Source organism: Chiloscyllium plagiosum, chromosome 51, assembly GCF_004010195.1.
Source record: "Chiloscyllium plagiosum isolate BGI_BamShark_2017 chromosome 51, ASM401019v2, whole genome shotgun sequence".
Classification (NCBI taxonomy): domain Eukaryota; kingdom Metazoa; phylum Chordata; class Chondrichthyes; order Orectolobiformes; family Hemiscylliidae; genus Chiloscyllium; species Chiloscyllium plagiosum.
Genome location: NC_057760.1, coordinates 17 through 26,749, shown reverse-complemented (window position 1 = coordinate 26,749; position 26,733 = coordinate 17). Strand labels below are relative to the sequence as shown.

General features: G+C 48.0%; 1 protein-coding gene across 1 annotated transcript; it reads right to left on the bottom strand.

Annotated features, from left to right (window-relative positions):
* Positions 1-1,941: 1,941 nt before the first annotated feature.
* LOC122544786 (exopolyphosphatase PRUNE1-like) lies at positions 1,942-25,930 on the bottom strand (the record flags this gene model as incomplete). The annotated part of the gene is made up of 3 exons (XM_043684118.1): positions 1,942-1,972; positions 22,253-23,173; positions 25,772-25,930. Coding segments are annotated over 2 exons (570 nt in total), but the record flags the coding sequence as incomplete, so codon positions are not given.
* Between the last annotated feature and the right edge of the window lie 803 nt (positions 25,931-26,733).

Genomic DNA, 26,733 nt, shown 5'->3' with positions numbered 1-26,733 from the left:
GGCAGCCATGCTAACTGCTGAGCCACCCTCGATAAATCATCAGGAAAACCTCCTCCTTGCTTTGCCAATGCCCATGTCAGGAGGAAAATCTGCTGCCTGTTCCTGTTCTAGCCTATAGGTGAATCCAGCCCCCACAACAATGTGGCGTTGACTCTTCCCTGCTCCCCCAGGAAATGGTGACTGAGTGATCTCAAGGCTGGGTGTTTCAAAATTGCAGATAGATGAGAAGGAAAGTGAGGGAGGAGTTACAGCACGACACTATGGTAACACATTGACTGATAAGATGAGCCATTTAGAATTAAGAAGAACCAAGCAGAGCATCTCCTCGTTTGCAGATCTTTACCTTAAATTGGTCCCATTATTTGCAAATTTTGTTGTGACAGAACCCATCTGGCTCACTATTGCCCTTTAGGGAAGGAAATCTGCCATCTCTACCCAGTCTGGTCCTACATGTGACTCCAGACCTAACTGTGCTCTGAAATGGATGGAGCAAGGGATTCGGTTCAGTGTTGACCTTGCCAATGATATATACATTCCATGAAAGAATAAGGGTAAATACATATTTTTTAAGTGAGAACTTACAGAAGTGGCTTTCTCTGTAATGGTAACCCTTCCTTCCTCAAGAACCTTCTATAATTTAACCACATCTCTGACTGATCCACAAGTAACACTATCACCTCCAAGTCTGAGTCACAGAGTCGTACAGCATGGAAACAGACCCTTCGGTCCAACTCGTCCATGCCAACCGGATATCCTAACCTAATCTAGTCCCATTTGTCAGCACTTTGGCCATATCCCTCTAAACGGGGCGAAAGTGAGGACTGCAGATGCTGGAGATCAGAGTCAAGATTAGAGTGGTGCTAGAAAAGCACAGCAGGTCAGGCAGCATCCGAAGAGCAGGAAAATCAACGTTTTGGGCAAAAGCCCTTCATCATATCCCTCTAAACTCTTCCTATTCATATATCCATCCAGATGCCTTTTGAATGTTGTCATTGTACCAGCCTCCACCACTTCCTCTGGCAGCTCATTCCATACACGCACCACCCTCAGAGTGAAAAAGTTGCCCCTCAGGTCCTTTTCAAATCTTGCCCCTCTCACCTTAACCTTATGCCCTCTAGTTTTGGACTCCCCCACCCTAGGAAAAAGACATTGGCAATTCACCCTATCCATGCCCCTCCATAAAGTCTCTGACCCCTCCAGGGAAAATATGCCCAGTCTATTCAGCCTCTCCCAAAAGCTCAAACACTCCTGCCCTGGCAATGTCTCCTTATAAATCTTTCCTTTCAAGTTTTCCAACAACTTTTCTGGAAGATGTTGGTGTTGTGGTAATGTCACTGGATTACCAAGTGAGGTGTCCAGGCTCATGCTCTAGAGACACAGGTTCAAATCCTGTCAGGACACCAGTTGGTGGAATTTAAATTCAACTAATAAAATCTGCAACCTGAAGCTAGCTTTAGTGACGGTGACTAACCAACCATCATTGATTGTCCTAAACACCCGTCCAGTTCACTCATGCCGTTTAGGGAAAGAAGCTGATCTGGCCTACATGTGAGTCTAGCCCCACAGCGATATGGTTGCAATGGCCCAATCAAGAACACAAAACTCAAGGACAATTAGCGAATATGGCCAAAAAGAGATACGTGTTGCCAACCCGTCTCATCTTGCATCTTCAGGACAGATGCAAGAATACCAAATTTCAACGGCTCGGACTGATTTATACTACTGGAGGAAAAGGTCTTTGATTGGTTGACAAATTGACTCTGATTAACCGAATCACAGAATTACTATGTAGAGTAGAATTCCTACAACGTGGAAACAGGCCATTTGGCCCGACAAGTCCACACTGACCTCCTGGAGAGCATCACACCCTCTACCCTCTCCCTGTAACCCTGTATTTCCCATGGCTAATCCACCTGATTTACACATCCCTGAACACTGTATGGGCAATTTAGCAAGGCCAATCCACCTTAACCTGCACATCTTTAGAGTGTGGGAGGAAACCGGAACAACTGAAGGAAACCCACGCAGACACTGGGAGAATGTGCAAATTCCACACAGACAGTCGCCCGAGGCTGGAATCAAACCCAGGTCCCTGGTACTGTGAGGCAGCACTGCTAATGACTGAGTCACCGATACAGAAGGAGGTCAAAGATCAAGCAATAGAGTCCCCCAACCTCAGAGAAGGTGCAAAATTTGAACATAGCATTTTTTTGTTTACAGAGAATGGTATGAATGTAGTTCAGTTCCAGCGGGTGTAAATGAGTCAGGATGTGAGCTGGACGAATTATGTTCAATTTGCGTTGCTTTAGCGCAGTCAGGATTGTGCAATGATTGTTGTCCAATCGCAGAAGCGAACTTAAAAGTTTTGCAAGTGGGGCTGGCCAAGTTCGGCATGCAATTAACTTGGCACAAGCAACGTGTCTGGTTTATTCTACCAATTGTTGGGCTGTACAGACCAACACTACACCACTCCTGAAATTCATAGACGGATGCCCCATAGTTTGGCTTGATGGGAAAAGGAAAAATAATCTTAAAAGGGACCTTTGTGTCAGCAATAATGCGGTCATATAACATTATGGCACAGTTGGAGGCCATTTGGTCAACCCCACCTATACTAGCTCACAAGATCAATTTGTCCCCTGTTCCCAATTGCCATTTTCTTCTCAGGTGTTCATTCAATTCCCTCTTTCCAAAATTCCGATTGAATCTGCTTCCACCGACCCTTCAGGCAGCACATTCATGATCACCTTCTGTGCCAGAAAATAAAATCTCCTTCCTCGAAATCTCTCTCTTGGCCCTCACTACATCAACACCAACTGCGACCACTCTCCTAATAACTGGAGCGTCGGAGATCGAGGGGTGACCCGATAGAGGCTTACAAAATCATGAGGGGCACGGATAGAGTGAATAGCCAAGGTCCTTTCTCTAGGTGTGGGGGAGCTCAAAAACTCAAGGTGAGAGGAGAAAGATTGATAAGGGACCCGAGGGGTGGCTTCATCATGGAGAGGGTGTGGACTGAACTGCCCGACTAAGTGGTGGGTGTGGGTTCAGTTACAACATTTCAGAGAGATCTGGACCGGTACATGAAAGCTTTTTCACACAGATGCTGGTTCATGCGTGGAATGAACTGCCAGAGGAAGTGGTAGACACAGGTACAGTTCTGACACTTACCAGACATTTGGATAGGTGCGTGAATAGGGAAGTTTTGGAGGACTGTGCGCCAAATGCAGAAGTTGCGTTTGGGAGATTTGCTCAGCACGGACTAGTTGGACTGAATGGTCTGTTTCTGTACTGTATGACTCTTGAAATCCCTTCTTCCCCACTGTGTAAGTTTGTAATCAGAGCGTGATTGGCAAGTCCTATATTTACATCCCTTGTTTCTATCTGTGGTTCAGGGTGTGTGGGGTGATGTAACTCAGGAAAAATTCCACGCAGTCTGTTTTTGGTTTCCTTTCGGGCCTACAGTGATCCCTTGGCCCGCCTCCTGTCTCCTGCTCAGCGGCAGCAGTTCTGTGAATGGAACTCTCATCATCACTCCTTATCCACAGCGTCGTCGTCATCATCGCTCGCACCCTGTCACCCCATCCCCAGAGACTGGCCTGGGAAAGCAGAAGGTGTGTGCAATTGGGGGAATAAAACAGGAAGAAAAAAAACAAGAAATACGTGCCATAAAAGCAGTGTGATGAAGGTTCACCAAACTAATTCCTGGGATTAGCCAGACCCAAGGGTGGATTCAATGGATCAGGGCTACATTTGTGTTCATAGAATCCCTACAATGCGGAACCAGGTCATTTGGCCCAACAAGTCCCTCCAAAGAGTAACCCACCCAGATCCATCCCCGTACCCCATTACTCTACATGTACCCCTGACTAATGCACGTAACCTACAGATCCCTGGACACTACGGGTTAATTTAACACAGACAATCCATCCTAACCTGCACATCCCAGGGCACTATGGGACAATTTAGCATGGCCAATCCACCCTAACCTGCAGATCCCTGGGCACTATGGGACAATTTAGCAGGGTCAACCCACCCTGACTTGCACATCCCTGGGCACTACGGGACAATGTAGCATGGCCAATCCACCCAAACCTGCACATCCCTGGATACTATGGGACAATTTAGCATGGCCAATCCACACAAACTGCACATCCCTAGGCACTATGGGACAATTTAGCATGGCCAATCCACCCTAACCTGCACATCCCTGGACACTATGGAACAATTTAGCATGGCCAATCCACCCTAACCTGCACATCCCTGGACACTATGGAACAATTTAGCATGGCCAATCCACCCTAACCTGCACATCCCTGGACACTATGGAACAATTTAGCATGGCCAATCCACCCGAACCTGCACATCCCTGGGCACTATGGGACAATTTAACATGGCCAATCCACCCGGGACAATTTAGCGTGGCCAATCCACCCTAACCTGCACATCCCTGGGCACTACGGGACAATTTACCACGGCCAATCCACCCTAACCTGCACATCTTTGGATTGTGGGAGGAAACCGGAGGAAACCCATGCAGACACAGGGAGAACATGCAAACTCCACACAGACAGTCGCTCCAAGGTTGGAATCATATCCAGGTCCCTGTTGGCTGTGAGGCAGCGGCGCTAACCAGCTGAGCCACTGGTTCTCCCTAACCCCCACATTCTGTGGGGTTTAGAAGCTTGAGACCTGATCTCACTCAAACATGCACAATTCTTAAAGGATAGATACAGGTAGGACCTTTCCCTTGCCCAGTGGGAGGTGAGGCAAGCAGGTGGGGTCTAGAACCAGAGGGCAGTCTTATGTCTGATAGTTAGAGTGCCCCTTAAAGCGACATGTTCAAGTTATCACTGAACGGTATGTGACTTCTCTCAATTCCCATCATGCCACTTGCAGCATGACACGCTGGAGAAAACACACTACAGTTTGTAACTGAATTGTTTTTTACTAGCCCAGGTGCAGCTTTTTGTAAGGTATGTGAGTACTGGGAATTGTAAAACACCAATGTGATTTGATTTATTATTGTCACACGCACCGGGATATGGTGAAAAGTATTGTTTTGCCTGCTAACCAGACAAATCTTACAGAAGTAAGTTAGGGTGATAGAACAGGATGCAGTGTTACAGCGACAGAGAAGGTGCAGAGAACTCCAGTATATGAGAGGTCTTTTCATGAGCCTGGTAGTAGCGGGGAAGAAGCTGTTCTTGAATCTGTTGGTAGGTTCTAGATGTAGGTTTGCTCGCTGAGCTGGAAGGTTCATTTTCATCAAGAACCTCAACCTGAGCTACAAATCTTCTCAAAACCCGCTGTTGGTGTTTTCAAAGTTCTGTATAAGACTCTGGTGCGGCCGCATCTGGAGTATTGTGTTCAGTTTTGGTCGCCATACTATAGGAAGGATGTGGAGGCACTTCATGGAATGCCCTGCCAGTAGCAGTGGTGGACTCTCCCTCATTATGGGTATTTAAGCGGGCATTGGATAGGCATATGGAGGATAGTGGGCTAGTGTAGGTTAGGTGGGCTTGGATCGGCGCAACATCGAGGGCCGAAGGGCCTGTACTGCGCTGTATTCTTCTATGTTCTATGTTCTATGTATCTTCTTCCCAACTGGAGGAGAGTATAATGGGATGGGATGGGTCTTTAATCACATATATTGCTTTTTTCATGCAGTGGGAAGTATAGATGGAGTCAATGGATGGAAGGCAGAATCTTTCAGTGCTATGTTACCCACATTGAGTTCATGTAGGAGTTAACATAAGTATCATCAATCGAGTACAGATACCTTGCTGAAGGTCATAAGCCCATCATTGTATCCACACCGGCAAGTGAGGGCAGATCAGATTAGATCAGACACAGTCTCAGAATAAGTCTCTGGCTCCCAGCATCTGCTGTCCTTACTGTCTCCACAGTCTCAGAATAAGAGGCTAGGCCAATTTAGTACTGTTTGAGGAGGAATTTTCTTCACTCAGAGAACGGTTGGAACACTCCAATGAGCTGTGGAAACTCTGTCATCGAGTACGATTGCAACTGAGTCTGCACACAGGTTCCGTTCTGCTCGCAAGTCAGAACACAATGCAAGACAAGATGAAATTACAGAAAATGTTCAAATGTTGGATAGAACATTGAACAGTACAGCACAGGAACGGACCCTTCAGCCCATGATGCTGCATCGACCATGACGCCAAATGTGCTACTTAGACATTATAAAGCTCTGGTTAGGGCCCATTTAGAATACTGTGTCCGAGTTTGGGCCCCACACCTCAGGAAGGACATACTGGCACTGGAGCGTGTCCAGTGGAGATTCACATAGATGATCCCTGGAATGGTAGGCCTAACATACGATGAACGGCTGAGGATCCTGGGATAGTATTCATTAGAGTTTAGAAGATTGAGGGGAGATCTAAGAGAAACTTACAAGGTAATGCATGGCTTAGAAAGGGTAGACGCTGGGAAATTGTTTCCATCAGACGGGGAGACTAGGACCCGTGGGCACAGCCTTAGAATTAGAGGGTCAGTTTAGAACGGAAATGAGGAGATATTTCTTCAGGCAGAGAGCGGTGGGCCTGTGGAATTCATTGCCACGGAGCGCAGTGGAGGCCAAGACGTTAAATGTCTTCAAGGCAGAGGTTGATAAATTCTCGGTCTCACAAGAAATTAAGGGATACGGGTAAGTGGAGTTGAAATGTCCATCAGCCATAATTGAGTGGTGGAGTGGACTTGATGGGCTGAATGACCTTACTTCCACCCCTATGTCTTATGGTCTTATAAATTAAATGCATCCCTTCTGCTGCCCTTGGCCCATATCCCTCCATTCCTTGCATACTTACGTGCTTATCTATAGGCCCCTATCATATCTGCTACCACCACCATCCCTGGCAGTGCATGCTTATCACTCTCTGTGTAAAAAGACATGCCCATTCACATCTCCTTTGAACTTCCCCCTCTCACCTGATATTCCCCCTGGTATTAGACTTCTCAACTCTGAGAAAAGATTCTGACCGTCAACCCTAACTACGCCTCTCATCATTTTAAAGACTTCTGTCAGGTCTCCCCTCAGCCTCCGCCACTCCATAGAAGACAAACCAAGTTTTTCTAGCCTCCTCTTACAGCTCATACCCTCTAATTCAGGCAGCATCCTGGTAAACCTCTTCCATACCCTCTCCAAAGTCTGCACATTATTCCTGTCATGTGGTGCCCGGGATATTTAAAGTAACGCCTTTGTGTGAGATTACATTCATAAGTACAAGCATTCATAAGTCAGACGTTTCTAACTTGGGGACCTCCTGTGGTAAAAAACATTGAGGGATATGGGGAGAATGCAGATCCTACAGTCGTACAGAGGTACATCATGGAAACAGACCCTTCAGTCCAATTTCCTTGTGCCGACCAGATATCCCAACCCAATCTAGTCCCACCTGCCAACACCCAGCCCATATCCCTCCAAACCCTTCCTATTCATATACCCATCCAGATGCCTTTTAAATGTTGCAATTGTACCAGTCTCCACCATTTCCTCTGGCAGCTCATTCCATACATGCACTACCCTCTGGAATAGCATGGAGATAGCAAATCAGTTCTACTCTAGAATGGCTGAGTAGGCTCGAGGGACTGAAAGGCCTCATCCTGATCCTCCTTAACATATAAATGTCAGGTTCAGCCTTACAAACCCATGGGATGGCACGATGGCTCAGTGGTTAGCATCGTTGCATCACGGCTCCAGGGATCCAGGTTCAGTTCCAGCCTCGGGTGATTCTCTGTGTGGAGTTTGCACATTGTCCCCCCCGTGTCTGCGTGGGTTTCCTCCCACAGTCCAAAGATGTGCAGGTTAGATGAATTGGCCACGTTAAATTGTCCAAAGTGTTCAGGGATGTGTAAGTTTGGTGCATTAGTCAGCTTGTAAATATAAGGTAGGGGAATGGCTCTGGGTCTGGGTCTGGGTGGGTTACTCTCCGGAGGGTCGGCATGGACCTGTTGGGCTGAAGGGCCTGTTTCCACACTGTAGGAATTCTATGATTCTCTGAAACCTGCTCTGCCATTCTGTAGGATCAGGATTTTAGTCTCAACTCTACACTCCTGCATCCTCTCAATAATCTCTCAACCCCTTGGATAATAAAAAAAGCTACCTCTGCCTTAAAAAAATTGAAGGTTCTTTAACCCACTGCCTTTTGAGGAGGGGAATTCGAAAGACTGTTATAAATTCTAAAGACTTTATAGGTGAGCGCTTCAAGTATAGGAGTTGGGAGGTCATGTTGCAGCTGTACTGGACATTGGTTGAGCCACTTTTGGAATATTGTGTTCAGTTCTGGTCTCCCTGGTATAGGAAGGATGTTGTGAAACTAGAAAGGGTGCAGAAAAGATTTACAAGGGTGTTGGAGGGTTTGAGCTACACAGAGAGGCTGAATAGGCCGGGGTTGTTTTTCTTGGAACATTTGAGGCTGAGGCGTTACTTTATACAGGTTTATAAAATCATGAGGGGCGTGGATAAGATGAATAGACAAGGTCTTTTCCCTGGGAGAAAGTGAGGACTGCAGATGCTGGAGACCAGAGTTGAAAAATGTGGTGCTGGAAAAACACAGCAGGCCTTTTCCCTGGGGTGGGGGAGTCCAGAACTAGAGGGCATAGGTTTAAGATGAGAGGGGAATGATTTGGAAGGGGCTCAAAGGACAACTTTTTCACACAAAGGGTGGTGCGTGTATGGAATGAGCTGCCAGAGGAAGTGGTGGAGGCTGGTACAATGACAATATTTAAAAGGCATCTGGATGGGTACATGAATAGGAAAGGTTTAGAGGGATATGGGCCAAATGCTGGCAAATGGGACTAGATTAATTTAGGATATCTGGTCAGTATGGATGAGTTGGACCAAATGGTCTGTTTCCATGCTGTACAGCTGTATGACTCTAAATGTTCTTTCCAGTATTCCTCATATTCCCAACCATTGATCAACAGACCCAGGTTAAGACATGGTTAAGAGAATGGGCATTGGCACTTTGCCATTCACCCGCAGTCAGCTCCCTGGAACAGCAGCACACGGTGCCCACAGCTGTAGAGGCATTCAACAACGGTTTGATACAGTCTTCTTAAATTCCCTGGCGTCTTGGTTGCGGGCAATTAACTCCAACCAAAACATCATCAGAAGACAGACAACCCAATTATTGTGACGTTATCATTTATGGGAAGAGGGCTTTGTGCAAATTGGCTGCCTCACTTCCCGCACTGCGACTGTGGTTACTAGGTGCAGAGCCGCAGAAGGAACCTCCCAGGGGGGAGATCAGAAATGTCTCAGGGATCTCCCACCTGACTCCCTGGGGACCAGGCAGAAAAGGCAAAGGAGAGTGATAGGACAGATTGAGGGCACTGTCAATAAAGTGTATGAGTTTTATGGAAAGAAGAGTCTAAAAGCAAGACAGTTACAATAAATGGGTATAAAACCTTAAGGTTTAACTGGGTCCAGTTTATAGAATCCCTACGGCAGGCCATTCAGCCCATCAAGTCCACACCAACTCTCCAAAGAACATTACGGCTGCTAACTCTCAGCCACTCTATCCCAATCACCCCTACTTCTAACCCACTTCTCCTGCACGCTCCCGACAATTTAGTTTGGCCAATCCACCCTACACATCTTGGACTGTGGGTGGGAAACCAGAACGCTAGGACAGAACCCGTGCAGACAACAGGGGAGAACACATGCAAACCCTGCGCGGCCAGTTGCCCAAGGCTGGAATTGAACCCGGGTACCTGTTGCTCTGGGGCAGCAGTGCTAATCACCGAGCCACTGTGTACACAAATCGTCATGAACAGGGTGAAGACTTGAGAGAAGATTGAAGAAGCTGTGGCTGTTCTTGAAGAGATTTGATTGATGATTCCATAACTGATTAAAAATATGTCTTGGCCATGAATGTACTTAAATACACAGCGATAAAGAATTCCACAGATTCGGTACCCTCCAAGAGAAATGCTCACACCAAATGTAATTATTAATGGGCGTGAATCACTGCATTTCTTAAGAGAATGTTCACTTTTATTTTTATAATTTTTTTCCTCAGAATTTCTACTCAAAAATCTGTGCCTAGGTACCTTTGTTTTTACCTGAGATGATGCAGTAATTGGCAACTTGTAAACTTTTCACTGTATTCCTGTGAGTACGTGTGACAATAAAGCTAATTCAATACAATTAAAACTCTGAAACTTAGTGAAAATGCAGCAACTGGTTAAGATCCAGAGTGCAGAGTGTGTGGGGCTGAGGATTCATTATCTGAAGGAGGACATAAAATTGCAGGGGTACGGGGGTCGCAGAGAACAGGGGAGTGACATGAGGTGAATTGCTCTGACAGAGAGCCAGCACAGACAGGATGGACTGAATGGCCTGCTTCAGTGCTGTAACTATTCCTAAAGCCATGTAGCTGAATAAGTGAGGGCCGTTTTCCCTGGAGCGGCGGAGGCTGAGGGGTGACCTTACAGAGGTTTATAAAATCATGAGGGGCATGGATAGGGTAAATAGACAAGGTCTTCCCTGGGGTGGGTGAGTCCAGAACTAGAGGGGCATAGGTTTAGGTTGAGAGGGGAAATATATAAAGAGACCTAAGGGGACAACCGTTTCACAAAGAGGGTGGTGCGTGTATGGAATGAGCTGCCAGAGGAAGTGGTGGAGTCTGTTACAATGACAACATTTAAAAGGCATCTGGATGGGGACATGAATAGGAAGGGTTTGGAGGGATATGGGCTAATTGCTGGCAAATGGGACTCAATTAATTTAGGATATCTGGTTGGCATAGACGAGTTGGACTGAAGGGTCTGTTTCCGTGCTGTACATCTCTGTGACTCTATAAATGGGAATGGTTGAGAGGGATATGGGCCAAGTGCTGGCAAATGTGACTAGATTAGGTTCGGATATCTGGTCGGCATGGATGAGTTGGACCAAAAGATCTGTTTCCACGCTGTGACTCTGTGAACCTGTGACTCTATGACTCTGACTCTATGACTCGATGAGTCTGTGACAGTCTCACAGCAAAATGGCAGCAGTGACGTCTCCTCAAAACAAAAGTGAAATGCATTGCTTGCTGCCTAGTGTTTCAGTCACCACCTTCAGGGTTGTGTAGACACCACTGTGAATTTAATTCTTTCTGTTCATTTTCTTGTTCTTGAGCAAGGTTTTGAAGGGCTAGCAGTCATAGTGGAATGGAACAAATGGAGGTTGTGTTCGATTCCACCCTCGGGCGACAGTCTGTGTGGAGTTTGCATATTCTCCCCGCGTGTCTGCGTGGGTTTCCTCCGGGTGCTCCAGTTTCCTCCCACCGTCCGAAGATGAACAGGTTGGAATGGATTGGCTATGCTGAATGGCCCGTAGCATCCAGGGATTGAATTAGAATCCCTAATTTTTTAAAAATTGAAATCCCTAAAATGTGGAAACAGGTCTTTCGGCCCAACAAGTCCATACTGACCCTCCGAAGAGTATCCCACCCAGACCCACACCCCTATATTTACCCCTGACTCGTTCACCTAACCTATACATCCCTGAACTCTATGGGCAATTCACCACGGCCAATTCATCTAACTGGCACATCTTTGGATTGTGGGAGGAAACCGGAGCATCCAGAGGAAACCCAGGCAGACACGGGGAGAATGTGCAAACTCCACACAGATTCCGAAGCAGGAATCGAATCTGAGCCCCTGGTGCTATGAGGGCAGCAGTGCTAACCACTGAGCCATACTGGTTAGGGTGGGTTGGCCATGCTAAGTTACCCATAGTGCCCTGGTATGTGTAGATTAGGGTGGATTGGCCATGGGAAATTCTCCCATAGTGTCCAGGGATGTGCAGGTTAGGGTGGATTGGCCATGCTAAATTGTCCCATAGTGCCCAGGGATGTGCAGGTTAGGGTGTATTGGCCATGCCAAATTGCCCCATAGTGTCCAGGGAAGTGCAGGTTAGGGTGGATTGGCCATGGGAACTGCAGGGTTATGGGGATAGAGTCTGGGTGGGATGCTGTTCGCATGGTTGATGTGGACTCAATGGGCTGAATGGTCTGAATTCCACACAGTAGGGATTCTATAATTCACTGAATGTGTTTGAGAAACAACTGGGTAGATGTTGAAAGCACCAAGCGATATGGGGAGAGCCTGGAGGGACAACGTTGAGGTAAAAATCAGCCACTGAACGGCTTATTGGATTGACTGTTCTGCCCCTGTTATTTGTTTCTAACATCGAATGCTGATTTGGGCTGGAAAGGGGAGAGGGGTAAGGTGGGGGTGGGGGAATCTCTGCCCCTGGCATCACTCACTGCCCATCTCGTGACAGAGTGAGGAAGGAGGAAAAATTAAGCTCCGCGCTAAGTGCCAGAAGATTCTTGGCCCTGTTTTTCCGCTGCACACAAGCAACAGCTTCCTGAGTTTGATTCCTCGGGGCTGGCGTGCACTCTTCCCGTTTGGCAATCTCCCACCAGTCTATAAGCCAAGCTCAAACTCCGAGGGGAGGTACCCCTTGGTTCTGGCTGGCTTGGATCATGGAGCAGGCTGCCCTCTGCTGGGCTGGTTGGGTCTAAACAATTCTTGTTGGAGACAGATGCCCAGGGGCTCGATGTACAGCACGCAAACAGACCCTTCGGTCCAACTCGTCCATGCCGTCCAGATATCCCAACCTAATCTAGTCCCATTTGCCAGCACTTGGCCCATATCCTTCTAAACCCTTCCTATTCATGTACCCATTGTATAATCGTGTTGAGGCTGTACAGGCAGTTGGTGAGGCCTCTTCTAGAATATCATGTCCAGCTCTGGTCGCTCTGTTACAGGAAGGAGATTATTAAACCGGAGAGCGTTTTGCAGAGGACGTCGGTACGAGTGGAGGCTTTGGATTATGGGGAGAGGCTGGGATTTTTTTTCATTGGAGCATAGGAAGTTGAGAGGTGACTTAAAGAGGTTTATAAAATCACCAGGGGCATAGATAAGGTGAAGAGCAAAGGTCTTTTCCCTAGGGTGGGGGATTTCAAGATCAGGGGGCATATTTTTAAGGCGAGAGGAGAAAGGTTTAAAAAAGGACATGAGGGACAATCTTTGTTTTTACATAGAGAGTGGTTCGGTGATGGGAAATGCCCATCAGCCATGATAGAATGGCAGAGTGGGCTCGATGGGCCGAATGGCCTTACTTCCACTCTTATGTCTTATGGTTCGTGTGTGGAATGAATGTCCAGAGGAAATGGTTCGGTGGGGGGTACAGTTACAACGTTTAAAAGACATAAGTACATGAATAACAACTGTCTGGAGGGATATGGGCCAATCGCAGGCAGGTGGGACGAGTTTAGTTTGGTCGACACAGACTGAGGGGTCTGGTTCCATGCCGAATTACTGTATGCTTCAGTCAACCCCAAGTTTTGGAGGTGAGCCAATCATAGCAGCACAGTGGATTTACACACTGTCTGTTTTCAGTGATGTGAAATATTATCACCGGGACAGGAGGGGGAAATCCTCCTTTCTCTTTAGTGGAGGGGCCAGGGGATCTTTACATCTCTAACTCTCAGCTGGCGCGGTGGCTCATTGGTTAGCACTGCTGCCTCACAGCATCAGGGAACTGGGTTCGATTCCAGCCTCGGGGTGACCGTCTGCAGGGAGATTGCACATTCTCCCCGTGTCTGCGTGGGTTTCCTAAAGATGTGCAGGTTAGGTTGGATTGGCTGTGATAAAACTGCTCGTGGTGTGCAGGCCAGATGGGTTGACCAGGAGAAATGCAGGGTCGTTGGAGTGCGATGCTCCTTGGAGACTTGGCAAGGGCTTGAATGGCCTGTTCCCTCACTGTGGGCATTCTGCATGAAAAAGGGCAAGCAAGGCTTGGATTTGATACTCCATCTGACAGTGCAGTACTCCCTCACATCAGGCACTGGCAGGGTCAGATCCCTGTAGCTAGGCCTTAAACAATGGTCGCTGCTCTGAAATCCCTCCCGAGTCACCCTCATCGAAGCTAACTGCAAGTCCATAAAACTGTTAGACAGGAAGTTCAGTGAGCACAAAGGTGTACCTTGCCTTTGTCCCACACCTGCATTTATTGCCCAGTTTACACCCTAGTTCCAGTCTCTCTCTCGTCGTTCTTCTGTGCCAGGGATGACACAAGCAAGCGAGCCAAGTCGTTACAACAAGAGGAAAGACTTTGATCTCGAATAGCACCTTTAGCTTGGCAGATGGCCCGATAAGCTTCACAGGAGTCCGTCAACAAAAACATATCGACACAGAACCACCTGAAAAAGATCTGAGTGACTCGAAGCTTGGTTTGTAAGGAGCAACTTAGAGAGGGAGAGAAACTGGGAAGGATTTTAATGAATTCAGGTCCTAGGCAGCTTAAGGTGTGCAAAAGCTCTAACTCGCCCTCCTCGAATTCCAGTTTCTCACAGCTGATTTTAACCAGTCCAGCAACACTGGTCGAATTAGATCAGATTCCCTACAGTGTGGAAACAGGCCCTTCGGCCCAACCAGTCCACATCGACCCTCCAAAGAGTTACCCACCCAGACCCATTTCCCTCTGACGAATGCGCCTAACGCTACGGGCAATTTAGCACGGCCAATTCACCCTGACCTGCACATCTTTGGACTGCGGGAGGAAACCAGAGCACTCGGAGGAAACCCACGCAGGCATTGGGAGAATGTGCAAACTCCACACAGAGGCTGGAATTGAACTTGGGAACCTAGTTAAAGGCCAGCCACGTTGATAAAGGACTAGTGTCACACATAGACATGTTTGATTCCCTAATTCATAGTTCTTTGAAAGTAGAGTCACAGGTAGACAGGATAGTGAAGAAAGCATTTAGTATGCTTGCCTTTGTTGGTCAGAGTATTGAGTATAGGGGTTGGGATGTTATGCTGCGGCTGTACAGGACATTGGTTTGGACACTTATGAAATGGTGCCTACAGTTCTGGTCTCCCTGCTGTAGGAAGGATATTGTATAACTTGAAGGGGCTCAGAAAAGGTTTACAAGGATGTTGCCAGAGTTGGGCTTGAGGGAGAGGCTGGTGCTGTTTTCCCTGGAGTATCCGAGGCCGATAGGTGACCTTGTAAAGGTTTATAAAATCATGAGGGACATGGACAGCGTAAATAGACAAGGCCCTTTTTATTCCTGGAGATCAGAGGCGAGAGTGTGTTGCTGGGAAAGCACAACAGGGTCAGGCAGCAGCCGAGGAGCAGGAAAATCGACGTTTCCGGCCTTCATTCCTGATGAAGAGCTCTGGCCCGGAACGTTGATCGTCCTGCTCCTTGGATGTTGCCTGATCTGCTGTGCTTTTCCAGCAACACACTCTCAAGGTCTCTTTTCTCCCCAGAGTAGGGGAGAGGGGGAAGATTTAAAAGGGGCCTAAGGGGCCTCTGGATTATTCTTCCAGTGACATTGTCAGTATTTCACCGTCTCCCCATCAACAAAATTACTCCCAATCAACACAGGGTTCGATCCCAGCCTCGGGGGCGGGGTTTGCACATTCTCCCCGTGTCTGCGTGGGTTTCCTCCGGGTGCTCCGGTTTCCTCCCACAGTCCAAAGATGTGCAGGTCAGGTGAATTGGCCGTGCTAAATTGCCCAAAGTGTTCAGGGATGTGTAGGTTAGGTGCATTAGTCAGTTGTAAATATAGAGTAGGGGAATGGGTCTGGGACTGGGTGGGTTATTCTCCGGAGAGTCGGTGTGGATTTATTGGGCTAAAGGGCCTGTTTCCACGCTGTAAAAGCCTATGAATCTATGAAGCACAGGAAATATCATTTCGCTGGAGGCGGTTCAGAGAAGGTGCACTGGATTAATTCCAGGCTTGTTTGTCTTGAGGACACAGCAAGCAATTTAGGTGCACACTGGCTCAGGTTTTGAAGAATGAAGGTCGCTCAGTGGTTAGCACTGTTGCCTCCACAGCGTCAGAGACCCAGGTTCGATTCCAGCCCTGGGCAACTGTCCCGGGTGGAGTTTGCATGTTCTCCCTGTGTCCGTGCGGACTTCCTTGGTCCAAAGATGCCCAAGTTAGGGTAGATTGTCTATGCTTAGTTACTCCCATAGTATCAACAATAGGTGGGTTAGCCATGGGAAATGTGGGGTTATAGGGATGCTATTCGGAGGGTTGGTGTGGACTTAATGGGCCAAATGGCCTCCTTCCACACAGGAAAGGGTTCCATGATCTCAAATGGGGTATACAAGATGCTAAAGGAGATTGACACACTAGATATAACGTGATGGCTCCTCCTCGTGAGGTAATCTAGAACGAGAGGCCACAGGTTTGGGCTCAGGGCTGGCGGATTCAAAACAAGGAGGAATTACACAGACTGGAGCTGTTTTCCCTGGAGCGTCGGAGGCTGAGGGGTGACCTTATAGAGGTTTACAAAATTATGAGGGGCATGGATAGGGTAAATAGGCAAAGTCTTTTCCCAGGGGGGTTGGAGGCCAGAACTAGAGAGCATAGGTTTAGGGTGAGAGGGGAAAAATATAAAAGGGACCTTAGGGGCAACTTTTTCACGCAGAGGATGGTACATGTATGGAACGAGCTGCCAGAGGAAGTGGTGGAGGCTGGTATAATTGCAACATTTAAAAAGCATTTGGATGGGTATATGAATGGGAAGGGTTTGGCGGGCAACGGGCCGGGTGCTGGCAGGTGGGACTAGATTGGGTTGTGATATCTGGTCGGCCTGGACGGGTTGGACCGAAGGGTCTGTTTTCATGCTGTACATCTCTATGACTTGTCTCAAAGTGTTGTGGAATTTACTAAACCAGAGTGCAGGTGACACCAAATCAATCAAAGGCGATTGAATCAGTAACAGGTTGAAGGTTATAGGGAACAGGCAGCAAAGTGTTGAGAGGAGATCAGCCATAATCGTAATAAAACGACAGAATAGGCTCAGAGGGCTGAATGGCATCTTGCAGCTCCTAGTTCTAATGTCGTTCTTACAAAGCACAAGGTCGCGAGATCTGACCGAGTCGAAGAACAAAGCTGTAAAGAGATGATAGCTGACAGGATGTTTTGTACAATTAATTGGTTTTAATTATTGTAAAAAATCAGAACAATTTTAATCCTAATGCCTTCATTTTTTGCCACATCTGTTCCCAAGGCCTACACCAGATCCCAAAGGCTCCATTAGACTTCCCTCTTCCTGATGTACCAACCCCCAAACCCCCTTCTGCACTTCCCCATCCCCAACGCCTCAAAGACAGACATGGTGAGGATTGAAATCAGAGCAGGGCACCATAATTCAGTTCCACCGCGTGTGCGACCTGAAAGACAGGCCGCCAGACCCTGCTGAAAAAAATCACTCTCCTTCTGAGATTTATGTCCTCTACTGTAATTGTGGCAAGATTAAAACACCATAAAACCACAAGGAGAGATAAACATCACCTACAATGCAACCAATCATGCCCAGATTGTGTCAACATGTCCACTTCAGTCATCTTGTAGAATTCCTTGTAAATGAACACCAGATCCTCTCTCAACAAACCTGTAGTCGTTGATAATTAACAATAATCCAATCTGTTGACACTGTCCTCAGTTAAACATTAATATTTGATTAGTTTCTCCTCTTTAGCTTAGCTTGCATGTCACCACTAACCAGTTTTGACAGGGACTCGAGTTTGCACTGCATTTTTTTTTTGCAAACTCTGCTTTAAAACTAATGTACTTTTGGAGTGTAAAGATAAAAGTCACCATAGTCCTACCAGACCATTAGAGAGACTTCTTTCTCATTTGAGAGACGACTGGTGGTTTAATCAGAGGGTCAGCGCTCCCGTAGGCAAAAAGTGAAGAGGTTGAGATGGAGAATCCTTCCTGGTAATCTCAGGGAGAACTGAACCCACACCATTGGCATCACAAACCCGTGCCCAGCCAACCCACATACTTTCTGGTACATCGTCACTGTTGTAATGTGGCAGCCCATTTAAACACAGCAAGAACCCTCAGCACGACGGTGGGCAGATTTGGTTTCTCTACCAAGTGGTTGGGGTACACATTTTGGGACCCAGGATTACACTGCTGCGTGGAAGATCCGCATACGCCAATCCGCATACAACTTACTGACTTCTGCTGTTGAAATCTGAGGTCTGTGCAGCAGAGGGAACGTTGCCTGGGACATCAGAGAGGAACTTTTCTTCTGCTCTTCAAAATATCGGGTGTGGGAGAGAAGGGGCAGCGTCCCCAGGTGGTCTCACCTAAGATGTTGCAGACACTCCACGTCAGTTTCAATACTGTGCTCATCTCTGGTTGTGGATACTGGACCCATAGCCTCGTGGCTTGGGGTGACAGACAGAGGGTGTGTTACTGACTGAGCCCTGGCCAAATTAATAATCAGGGTCAGTTATTAAAATCGCTGGCTCTCACAAACACACATGAACATAGGTTAGACGTAGACTTGCACGCTAGTTGCTTGTGTTTCTATTTGGCCTGGGATCAGGAAACATTTGAAACCACCTTAATATATCTGACAATATAACAGAATCTGAAACAAGTAAATGTTGAAATAGCCAGGACCAATAGTGCAATGTCTGGGGCCCCTGAAACAGTGAATCCCGCAAACATTGATCTATACTTTGTTAGACATGCAATGCACACTTCATTTAGTGGCTGGTTATCCTGCAATAGCTGATTTCTCCCTCAGAAAGCCAACCATCACACCCCAGCTACCAGCTCCAGAGTCTGTGGGTGATGTATACATTTTGATATCACGCATAAAGTTCTGGTTTCTTGAATAATGACATATTGGTTTTGCTGTCTCCCTGAAGGAACTAAATTAACTTGCAAGTATTTCTGTAGCCATGGTGATTTTGTTTTGAGAGAGCTAGTTTTCGAAACTAGATTAACCTAACTTCTTAGTAAGGGGTTAGTCTAGTCCCAGATGAGAAATGTTTGCGTTAAAATGTCACAGACGCTGAGTATGCTTGAAATCATGGTGAATGAAAGCTCTCGGAAGATGTTAACAAATTTTCCAGAGTTAAGTTTAAGTCTGTCGAGGTATTTTAAAACAATTCTTTTTTCTTTCTCTGAAGCAAGTCATTTGGAATACTGTGTTCATATATGGTCTCTCTTTTAGCAAAGATGTTGTTAAACTTGAAAGGGTTCAGAAAAGATTTACAAGGATATTGAAAAGTTTGAGCTATAAGGAGAGGCTGAATAGACTGGGGTTTTGCAGTATCAGATGCTGAGGGGTGACCTTATTGAGGTTTACAAAATTGTGAGGGGCATGGAAAGAGTGAATAGCCAAGGTCTTTTTCCCCAGGGTAAGGGAGCCCTAAACTAGAGGACATGGGTATGAAGTGAGAGGGCAAAAATTTAAAAGGGACCTAAAGGGACAACTTTTTCACACAGAGGGTGATGCGTGTATGGAATGAGCTGCCAGAGGAAGTGGTGGAGGCTGGTACAATGACAACATTTAAAAGACATGTGGATGGGTATATGAATAGGAAGGGTTTAGAGGGATATGGGCCAAATGGGACTAGATTTGGTTAGGATATCTGGATGAGTTGGACGGAAGGGACTGTTTCTGTGCTGTACATTTCTATGACTCTACCATACACGGGGTAATTTTTAGTACTTTGCACAGAATGTTTTGGAATCGGTAAAGGAGTGTTTTGGGATTAAGCTTTTATCGTGTATTTAAACACTTTTAAAAGTTTGGTGTTATACATGGATCAATTGGTGTTCTGTTTTATCTGCACTTATTTTGACTAGTAAACTTTTGCTTTATCGTTAAACCAAAAATCAGCAACATTTTGTGTTTCTGTCACAGTGAGAGACTGCCATATTCAAACCAAAACTAGATTAGTCAAGCCAGATTTGAGTCTGGGATCTGACTTACCCAGTAATAACATTAACTAGGCTCATAACAATCACCATTGAAATTAGTCAGTCAGTCAGTAACGAATTGAATCAGGGACTCGGGAGGAACCAGAAAATAGCAGATGAGACCGAGTGATTCAAGGTGTGGACAGATATGCTTTAGAGAGGGTGGAGAGAAGGTTTACTGGGACGTTGCTTGGTTTGGAGGGCTTTTAATTATGAGGGTGGGTTAAATAAACGGTTTTCACTGGAAAGACAGAGGTTGAGGGGTGACCCGACAGAGGCCAACAAAATGATAAGAGGGGCATAGATAGGATTGGTAGTTTCTCCCCCACCCCCCAAGGTGGAAAGGTCAGCTACAAGAGAGCACAGGTTCAAGGTGAGGGGGGAGTTCAGGGGACAAGTATGGGGAAAATATTTTCTCTCTCACACACACACACACACACACACACACACACAGTGATGGGAGCCTGAAATGCGCTACTAGTGGAGGTGGCGGAAGTGCATATGTCAGCAACGTTTAACGTGAACATGAGACGAGCAGAGGGATAGATTTCATGGATGGCCAATAAGGAGCAGGTCTAAATAAGGACAAGGACTGGCGCAGGCTCGACGGGCCTGGTCTTGTCCTGTATTGGATTGAGAACTTGAAGGAGCAGGTCAGCACGTGAGAGAGAAGGGAATTAAAGGGAGTTTGGTGAGGCCTCTAGTCCAAATCAGTTCTGGTCGCCCAGTTATCTCAGGAAGGTGGACAGGGTTCAGAAGAGATTTACCAGGATGTTGTCAGGAATGGAAGGGTTTCAGCTATGGGGAAGAGGCTGGATGGGCTGGGACATTTTTCACCAGAGTGTAGGAGGTTGAGAGGTGACCTGATGGACGTTTATAAGGGGTATAGAGAGTTAATGGTTGATGTCTTTTCCCTGGGTTGGGGGATTTCCAGACTCTGGGATGGATATTGTTTAGGATGAGAGGAGAGAGATCTAGAAAAGACACAAGACAATGTTTTATTTTACACAGAGGATGATCGGCATGGACTGTACGGGCCAAAGGGTCTGTTTCCGTGCTGACGGGTGGGGATCAATAATCGGAGAGAGGTTTGGCAGGAGGTCTTATTGTGCAGCAGACAAACCGCTACGAAGCAGAACGGCCTGTATCGAGTACCAGGGAGTGCCATATAATTCTGCAACACACAAGTACCATGGTATGGAGAAAGAGAAAGGCAAGGGATTGGAGGGCAGGATGGAGTTAAGGGTTGAGGGAAGGAATTGAAGGAAGTGGGGGGGGGATGGATGGGGGAAGAGAGAGAAGAGAAGGGGGTGGGGAAAACAGGACAACTGCCTGGGTCCTCCATTCTCCTCCACTCCATTCCCTTCTGACGTTGTGTGTGAAGGGGAGGTGGAGAATACACTGAAGATGTTCGACTGAGGAATTCAGAGATCACCGTAGAAGAGGTGCGTCAGATGCGGGGAGATCAAACAGACATTCTCTGGCCCGGGATGGTGTACCCGAACGCAGATACAAACTCCCTAACCCTGAAAATACCAATGGTTCTATTTTACAATCATTTCCCCACCACCCCCACCCGCCCAGACGCATTTTGCGCTCAAACACCGCACCAGAAATTTCAATCAAACATGTTTCCACCGACGCACGTACGCCCAGTCAATCTTTTTTCCATTTTTGGCTTCGGAAACACGAAGGAGAACCTGTCGACGTCTCCGGGAGGTGGAAGGCTGCTGTCTGAGGCGTCTCAACCCGGCCACAGAGCGTTCATTCGCGGACCCCACCTCCCGCTCATTTGGACCGGTCTGATCTCACTGCGTCTCACCATCAGGGGAGGGGTTTAGGGAAAGCCGTTCCACTGGGCCCTTCCCGGATGGAACGTACAGTTGGTTCTGATATAACCGCCCCGGTGCGACCCCGCGTTATAAGAAAATCGCATCATCGCACCACCATTTACGCCAACCGCGATCCAGCCGGCGTAAGGGAAGGAACGTTTCGCTTCTAGACAGTCGAAATTTTTCAGTCGCCAACTCACGTTGAAGAAACGGGCGTTATAGCAAAACCGACGAATCTCTAATGGCCCTCTGTGCTCAGGTGGAGGGACCCACCCCCCCCCCCCCCCACTACCCCAAGCCAGGTGCAGAGCCGATGAATGCTGGCCATTGCCCCCTGCAACTTCATTTGCCCCGGACCCACGCTCCCTCCCCTCGTCTCTCCTTAACCACTGCTGCCTTACCGCACCAGGGACCATTGGGACCAGACCACAAGCCTCCGAAGATCATCCGTCCCTGGCACCGTGAGGCAGTAGCGCCAACCACTGAGCCATCGTCTCGCCCAAATCAGCTCATTTTTAGAAACTTGGGGAAAGAAAATAGGGATAGGAAGCCATTTGGCCCCTCCAAGCCTAGGTAGAGTTAGAACACTAGAATCCCTGCAGTGCAAAGAGAGGTCATTCAGCCCATCCCAACCCAGCCCCTGTACCCTACTGCACGTCTTTGGACTGTGGGGAGGAAACCGGATGCCCCGCTGAAAGGAGGAAGAGACTGAAGGGGCTGAATGGCCTCCTCCTGTGGATGTTGGTGTCAGGATGCCAAGCAACAGGACAGCAGAGGAAGACGCCATTAGCCCCATTGTGCCTTTGAACCTTCAACATCCGCACGCCCCCCCCCCCGCCCACCCCAATTATTATACCCTGCCACAACATCACGCCATGGTCACATTTTCTCCAGAAGATTGACACGCAGTAGCAGTAGGTGGGAAAAGCGAGGATAGGTGGGAAAGAAGGAAGTGGGGGGGGGGGGAATACCAGGTGTTAAGTCAAGGAAAGTGTCTCCTTGCCTAGAAGGGAGGCAAAAGTTCATCGAGGGCAGGAGCCTGGGCAAGACTCCAGCTAGTTTCAAACCTGCCTCTTTCCCCACTGTCGAGTCAACTCCTCTCCCATTGACAACCTCGACTGTGAAAACCAGAATCTCCATCCCACCTCTGCAGTTCCGGGCCTAGCTGTCGCTGGAATCCACCGCAGGGGCCTCGGCGGCCATTTTGTCGAACCGCTCCAAGATGGCCTCCTGCGAGAGTTTGGGCAGCCCCCCGTCCAGAGGGCAGCCCTCCACCAGGCTGTTCATAGGAGTGGGGGGTAGGCAGACCTCTTCATCATGGACAGCCTCCTCCCCATCCTCCTCCTGGCACCCCCTTGGGGCCCGCAAGCCGGTTAGCCACCCTCGGCAGATGACCGCGGAGTCTGACCGGCCGGCCTCCCGAGCCTTCAGAAAGTCCCCGACGACCGGCAGCACCTTCTTGCGAGAGGCCTGCCCATTTCCCTGGTGGTAGGCCGCGATTTCCGAATCTGGGCTGTCCATTGGCGTCAACTGTAGCGAAGGGGTCTCTGACTCCTCCAATGCCCGACTCACCTACAATCACAGAATGAGGGAGACTCAGAGGGGAACAATCCATCCCGTAGTTACAGACCAAACCAGAGACCCCCTTCCCCCTACCAAAGTAGCATAAGGAGATAGCCTAAGTTTAAATAAATATAAAAGTGCAAGCGTTAAGTTGCTGCGGTTCGAATAGGGTTTATAGGCTCCGGCCTGAAACGTCAATCTTTCCTGCTCCTCGGATGCTGCCTGACCTGCTGTACTTTTCCAGCAACACACACACACACACACACACACCTTTAATCAAATAGGCTTTATCCAAAAATCAGGGAGGCGATGACTGAGTGGTATTATCCCTGGACTGTTAATCCAGAGACCCAGGTAACGCCCTGGGTTCAAATCCTGCCACAGCAATTAGTGCAATTTGAACTCAGTAACATCTGGAAGAAAGGGTCTAAATGATGACAGTGAGGTCCATTGTCGATTCCCGAACGTCCTTTAGGGAAGAAAGCTGCCATCCTTACCTGGTCTGGCCTACATGCGACTCCAGACTATAGTTAACTCTCAAGTGCCCTCTGGGCAATGAGAGAGTGACAATAAATACTGGCCCAGCCAGCAACACCCTCATCCCGTGAATGAATTTTACAAAAACACAACGCCGTGAAAGAAGGGGAAGGACTGGCATAGTTTTACTTTATTTTTTATTGTACAAGTTCACACCAACCACGTTCCCAAACTCATTTAACATAGGAGCAAATTACTGCAGATGCTGGAATCTACACTGAAAACAAAAAACGCTGGAAATTACAGCAGGTCCTGTACAAACAGGATTTGAACCCAGGGCGTTACCTGGGTCTCTGGATTAACAGTCCAGGGATAATACCACTCGGTCATTGTCTCCCTGATTTTTGGATAAAGTCTATTTGATTACAGCATCAGTGGAGAGTTCTCCCACAGTCCTTCTTGGGGTTTTGATGGTCCTGTCTCTGAACCCCCCCCCCCCCCCCCACACCCTGGCAGTGCCTACGGAGCAGGGTTATGCACGTCCCGAACAGGGCTCCCTTCCCTGCTGAAACAGCTCTCGTACGGGGTACGGATAAAGGCCAGGAGTCTGTCTTCCGCTCGTCAGGACAATAGCAAGAATTCCAAATCTCGCCCGCTCACGACAAGAATGCCAGATTTCACCCGCTCACAACAAGGTGCGAGGTGCGCTGACTCAGTCGCTCCCCGGAGAGTGGACGACCAATCCCTGACATCTTAACTCCTGCTGGAGTCAATTGTCATATCCATGCTGAAACTTGGCATTCTTGCATTGGTCCTGATGAGTGAAAGAGGAACAGGTAATGGTAACACAGGCCTGCCCCTCTCACCCCTAAAAAGGATTGAGGGGGAGGGGGTGACCTTAGAGAGGTTTATAAAATCCTAAGGGGCATAGATCGGGTGAATAGCTAAGGTCTTTTTCCTCCCAGGGTAGGGGAGTCCAAAGCTATAGGGCTTAGGTTTAAGGTGAGAGGGGAAAGATTTACAAGGGACAACTTTTTCACACAGAAGGTGGTACATGTATAGAACGAGCTGCCAGAGGAGGTGGTGGGGGCTGGTACAATGACAGCATTTAAAAGGCATCCGGATGGGGACATGAATAGGAAGGGTTTGGAGGGATATGGGCCAAGTGCTGACAAATGGGCGTGGATGAATTGAGGATCTATGGTTGGCGCAGATGGGTTGGATTCAACATCAGCTCTGGATGAGGCTGGGACTTTTCTCACTGGCGTGTAGGAGGTGGAGGGGTGACCTTATAGAGATTTATAAAATCATGAGGGGCATGGATGAGGTGAATGGCAGACGTCCTTTCCCTAGGGTGGGGAATTCCAAGATTAGGGGGATCGTTTTTAAGGTGAGAGGGGAGAGAGATTTAAGACAGACACGAGGGGCAATTTTTTTTAAAAAACACAGAGTGGTCCGTGTGTGGAACGAACGTCCAGCGAAAGTGGTGGATGTTGGGACAGTTACAACATTTAAAAGACATTTGGATAATATGTGAACGGGAAAGGTTTGGAGGGATATTTAGTTTAGTTTGGGGATTATGGTCAGCACGGACTGGTTGGGCCGAAGAGTCTATTTCTGTGCTGCAGGACTCTATGATTGGTCAGGTCGCTGCTCTGAGGAAGGAACTGGTGAATAGCTGTCACCCAGTTTGTTAAATTGAACAACTTGGGAACCAACACTCCCTGTGCTTTTGACAGCCTTTCTGTAAATTCCTCTGGCATCCACCCATTGAAAGGTGTGAGGCCCCAATCAATCTCTACCCAAGAACCTTGCAAAACCCTTTCATTTTCAAACACACAGCTCCGTAACTTACTGGAGTTACATCCACTTGGAGAATGACCAAGAATCAATTCTCGTGACGCAAATTGAACGTGACTCCTCCCAGTAACTGAGACTACCGTTTGTTGTAAAATACCCGTCTGGTTCGCTAACGTCCTCCAGGGAAGGAAATCCGCCATCCTTCCCCAGTCTGGCCTACACACGATTCCAGACCCACAACAGCGTGGACAGCGCTTAACCTCCCTCCAAGACTCTTACCCCCAGGGCCCGACCCAGACCAAATCCGTCACTTAGCCCCTCAGAACCTACCGATTCTCTCAAGTCACAGTGCGGGCTGTAGACTGCCAATTGGCGGAAAGGTTGGCTCCCTTGGATGAAGGAGATCGTCATGACAACCAGAACACCGTAGCCCCCGCCCCGACAAAATTTCTCGAGCCCCTCCTTCAGGCCGGGTCGGGCCAGTAAATCCTGCAAAGGGGAGCAAGGGTCAGAGGTCAATGCCATTTGTTAAAAACGACACGTCGAAACGATGCCACTTCACAGGAACGTTGGCGGGACAGGCCGGAGGCCTGTGAGCTCAGTGGGGCAAATCAATAGGGACAGGCTGAATAGGCTGGGGCTGTTTTCCCTGGAGCATCAGAGGCTGAGGAGTGGACGTTATAGAAGTTTAAAAAACCCTGAGGGGCAAAGGTAGGGTAAATAGACAAGACCTTTTCCCTGAGGTGGGGGTGCCCAGAACTAGAGGGGCGTAGGTTTAGGGTGAGTGAGTGAAGATTTAAAAGGGACCTGAGGGGCAACGTTTTCACACAGAGAGTGCTGTGTGTATGGAATTAGCTGCTGGAGGAAGTGTGGAGGCTGGTACAATGACAACATTTAAAAGGCATCTGGATGGGTACACGAGTAGGAAGGGTTGGGAGGGATATGGGCCAAGTGCTGGCAAAGGGGACTAGATTAGTTTGGTCGGCATGGACAAGTTGGACTGAAGGGACTGTTTCCGGGCTGTACATCTCTACGACTCGAACTGTGCTGTGCATCACGACTGGACCCCCTTACGCCAACTCTCGCTCTCCAGGAGGTGGCTTCTCAGGCAATACTCACGTTCAAGGCCCATTTCTGGAAGATGGCAACAGGGAGGGGCCTAGGGACAGAGAAGAGGCCATTCTGCTCCTCTAGCCTGTTCCGGCTTCCAACTGAATCGTGGCTGACCTGAAAACCAACACTGTGTGTCCCTCCTCAATATTCCTCTTTCCCGACTGAAATCTGGAGTTTTG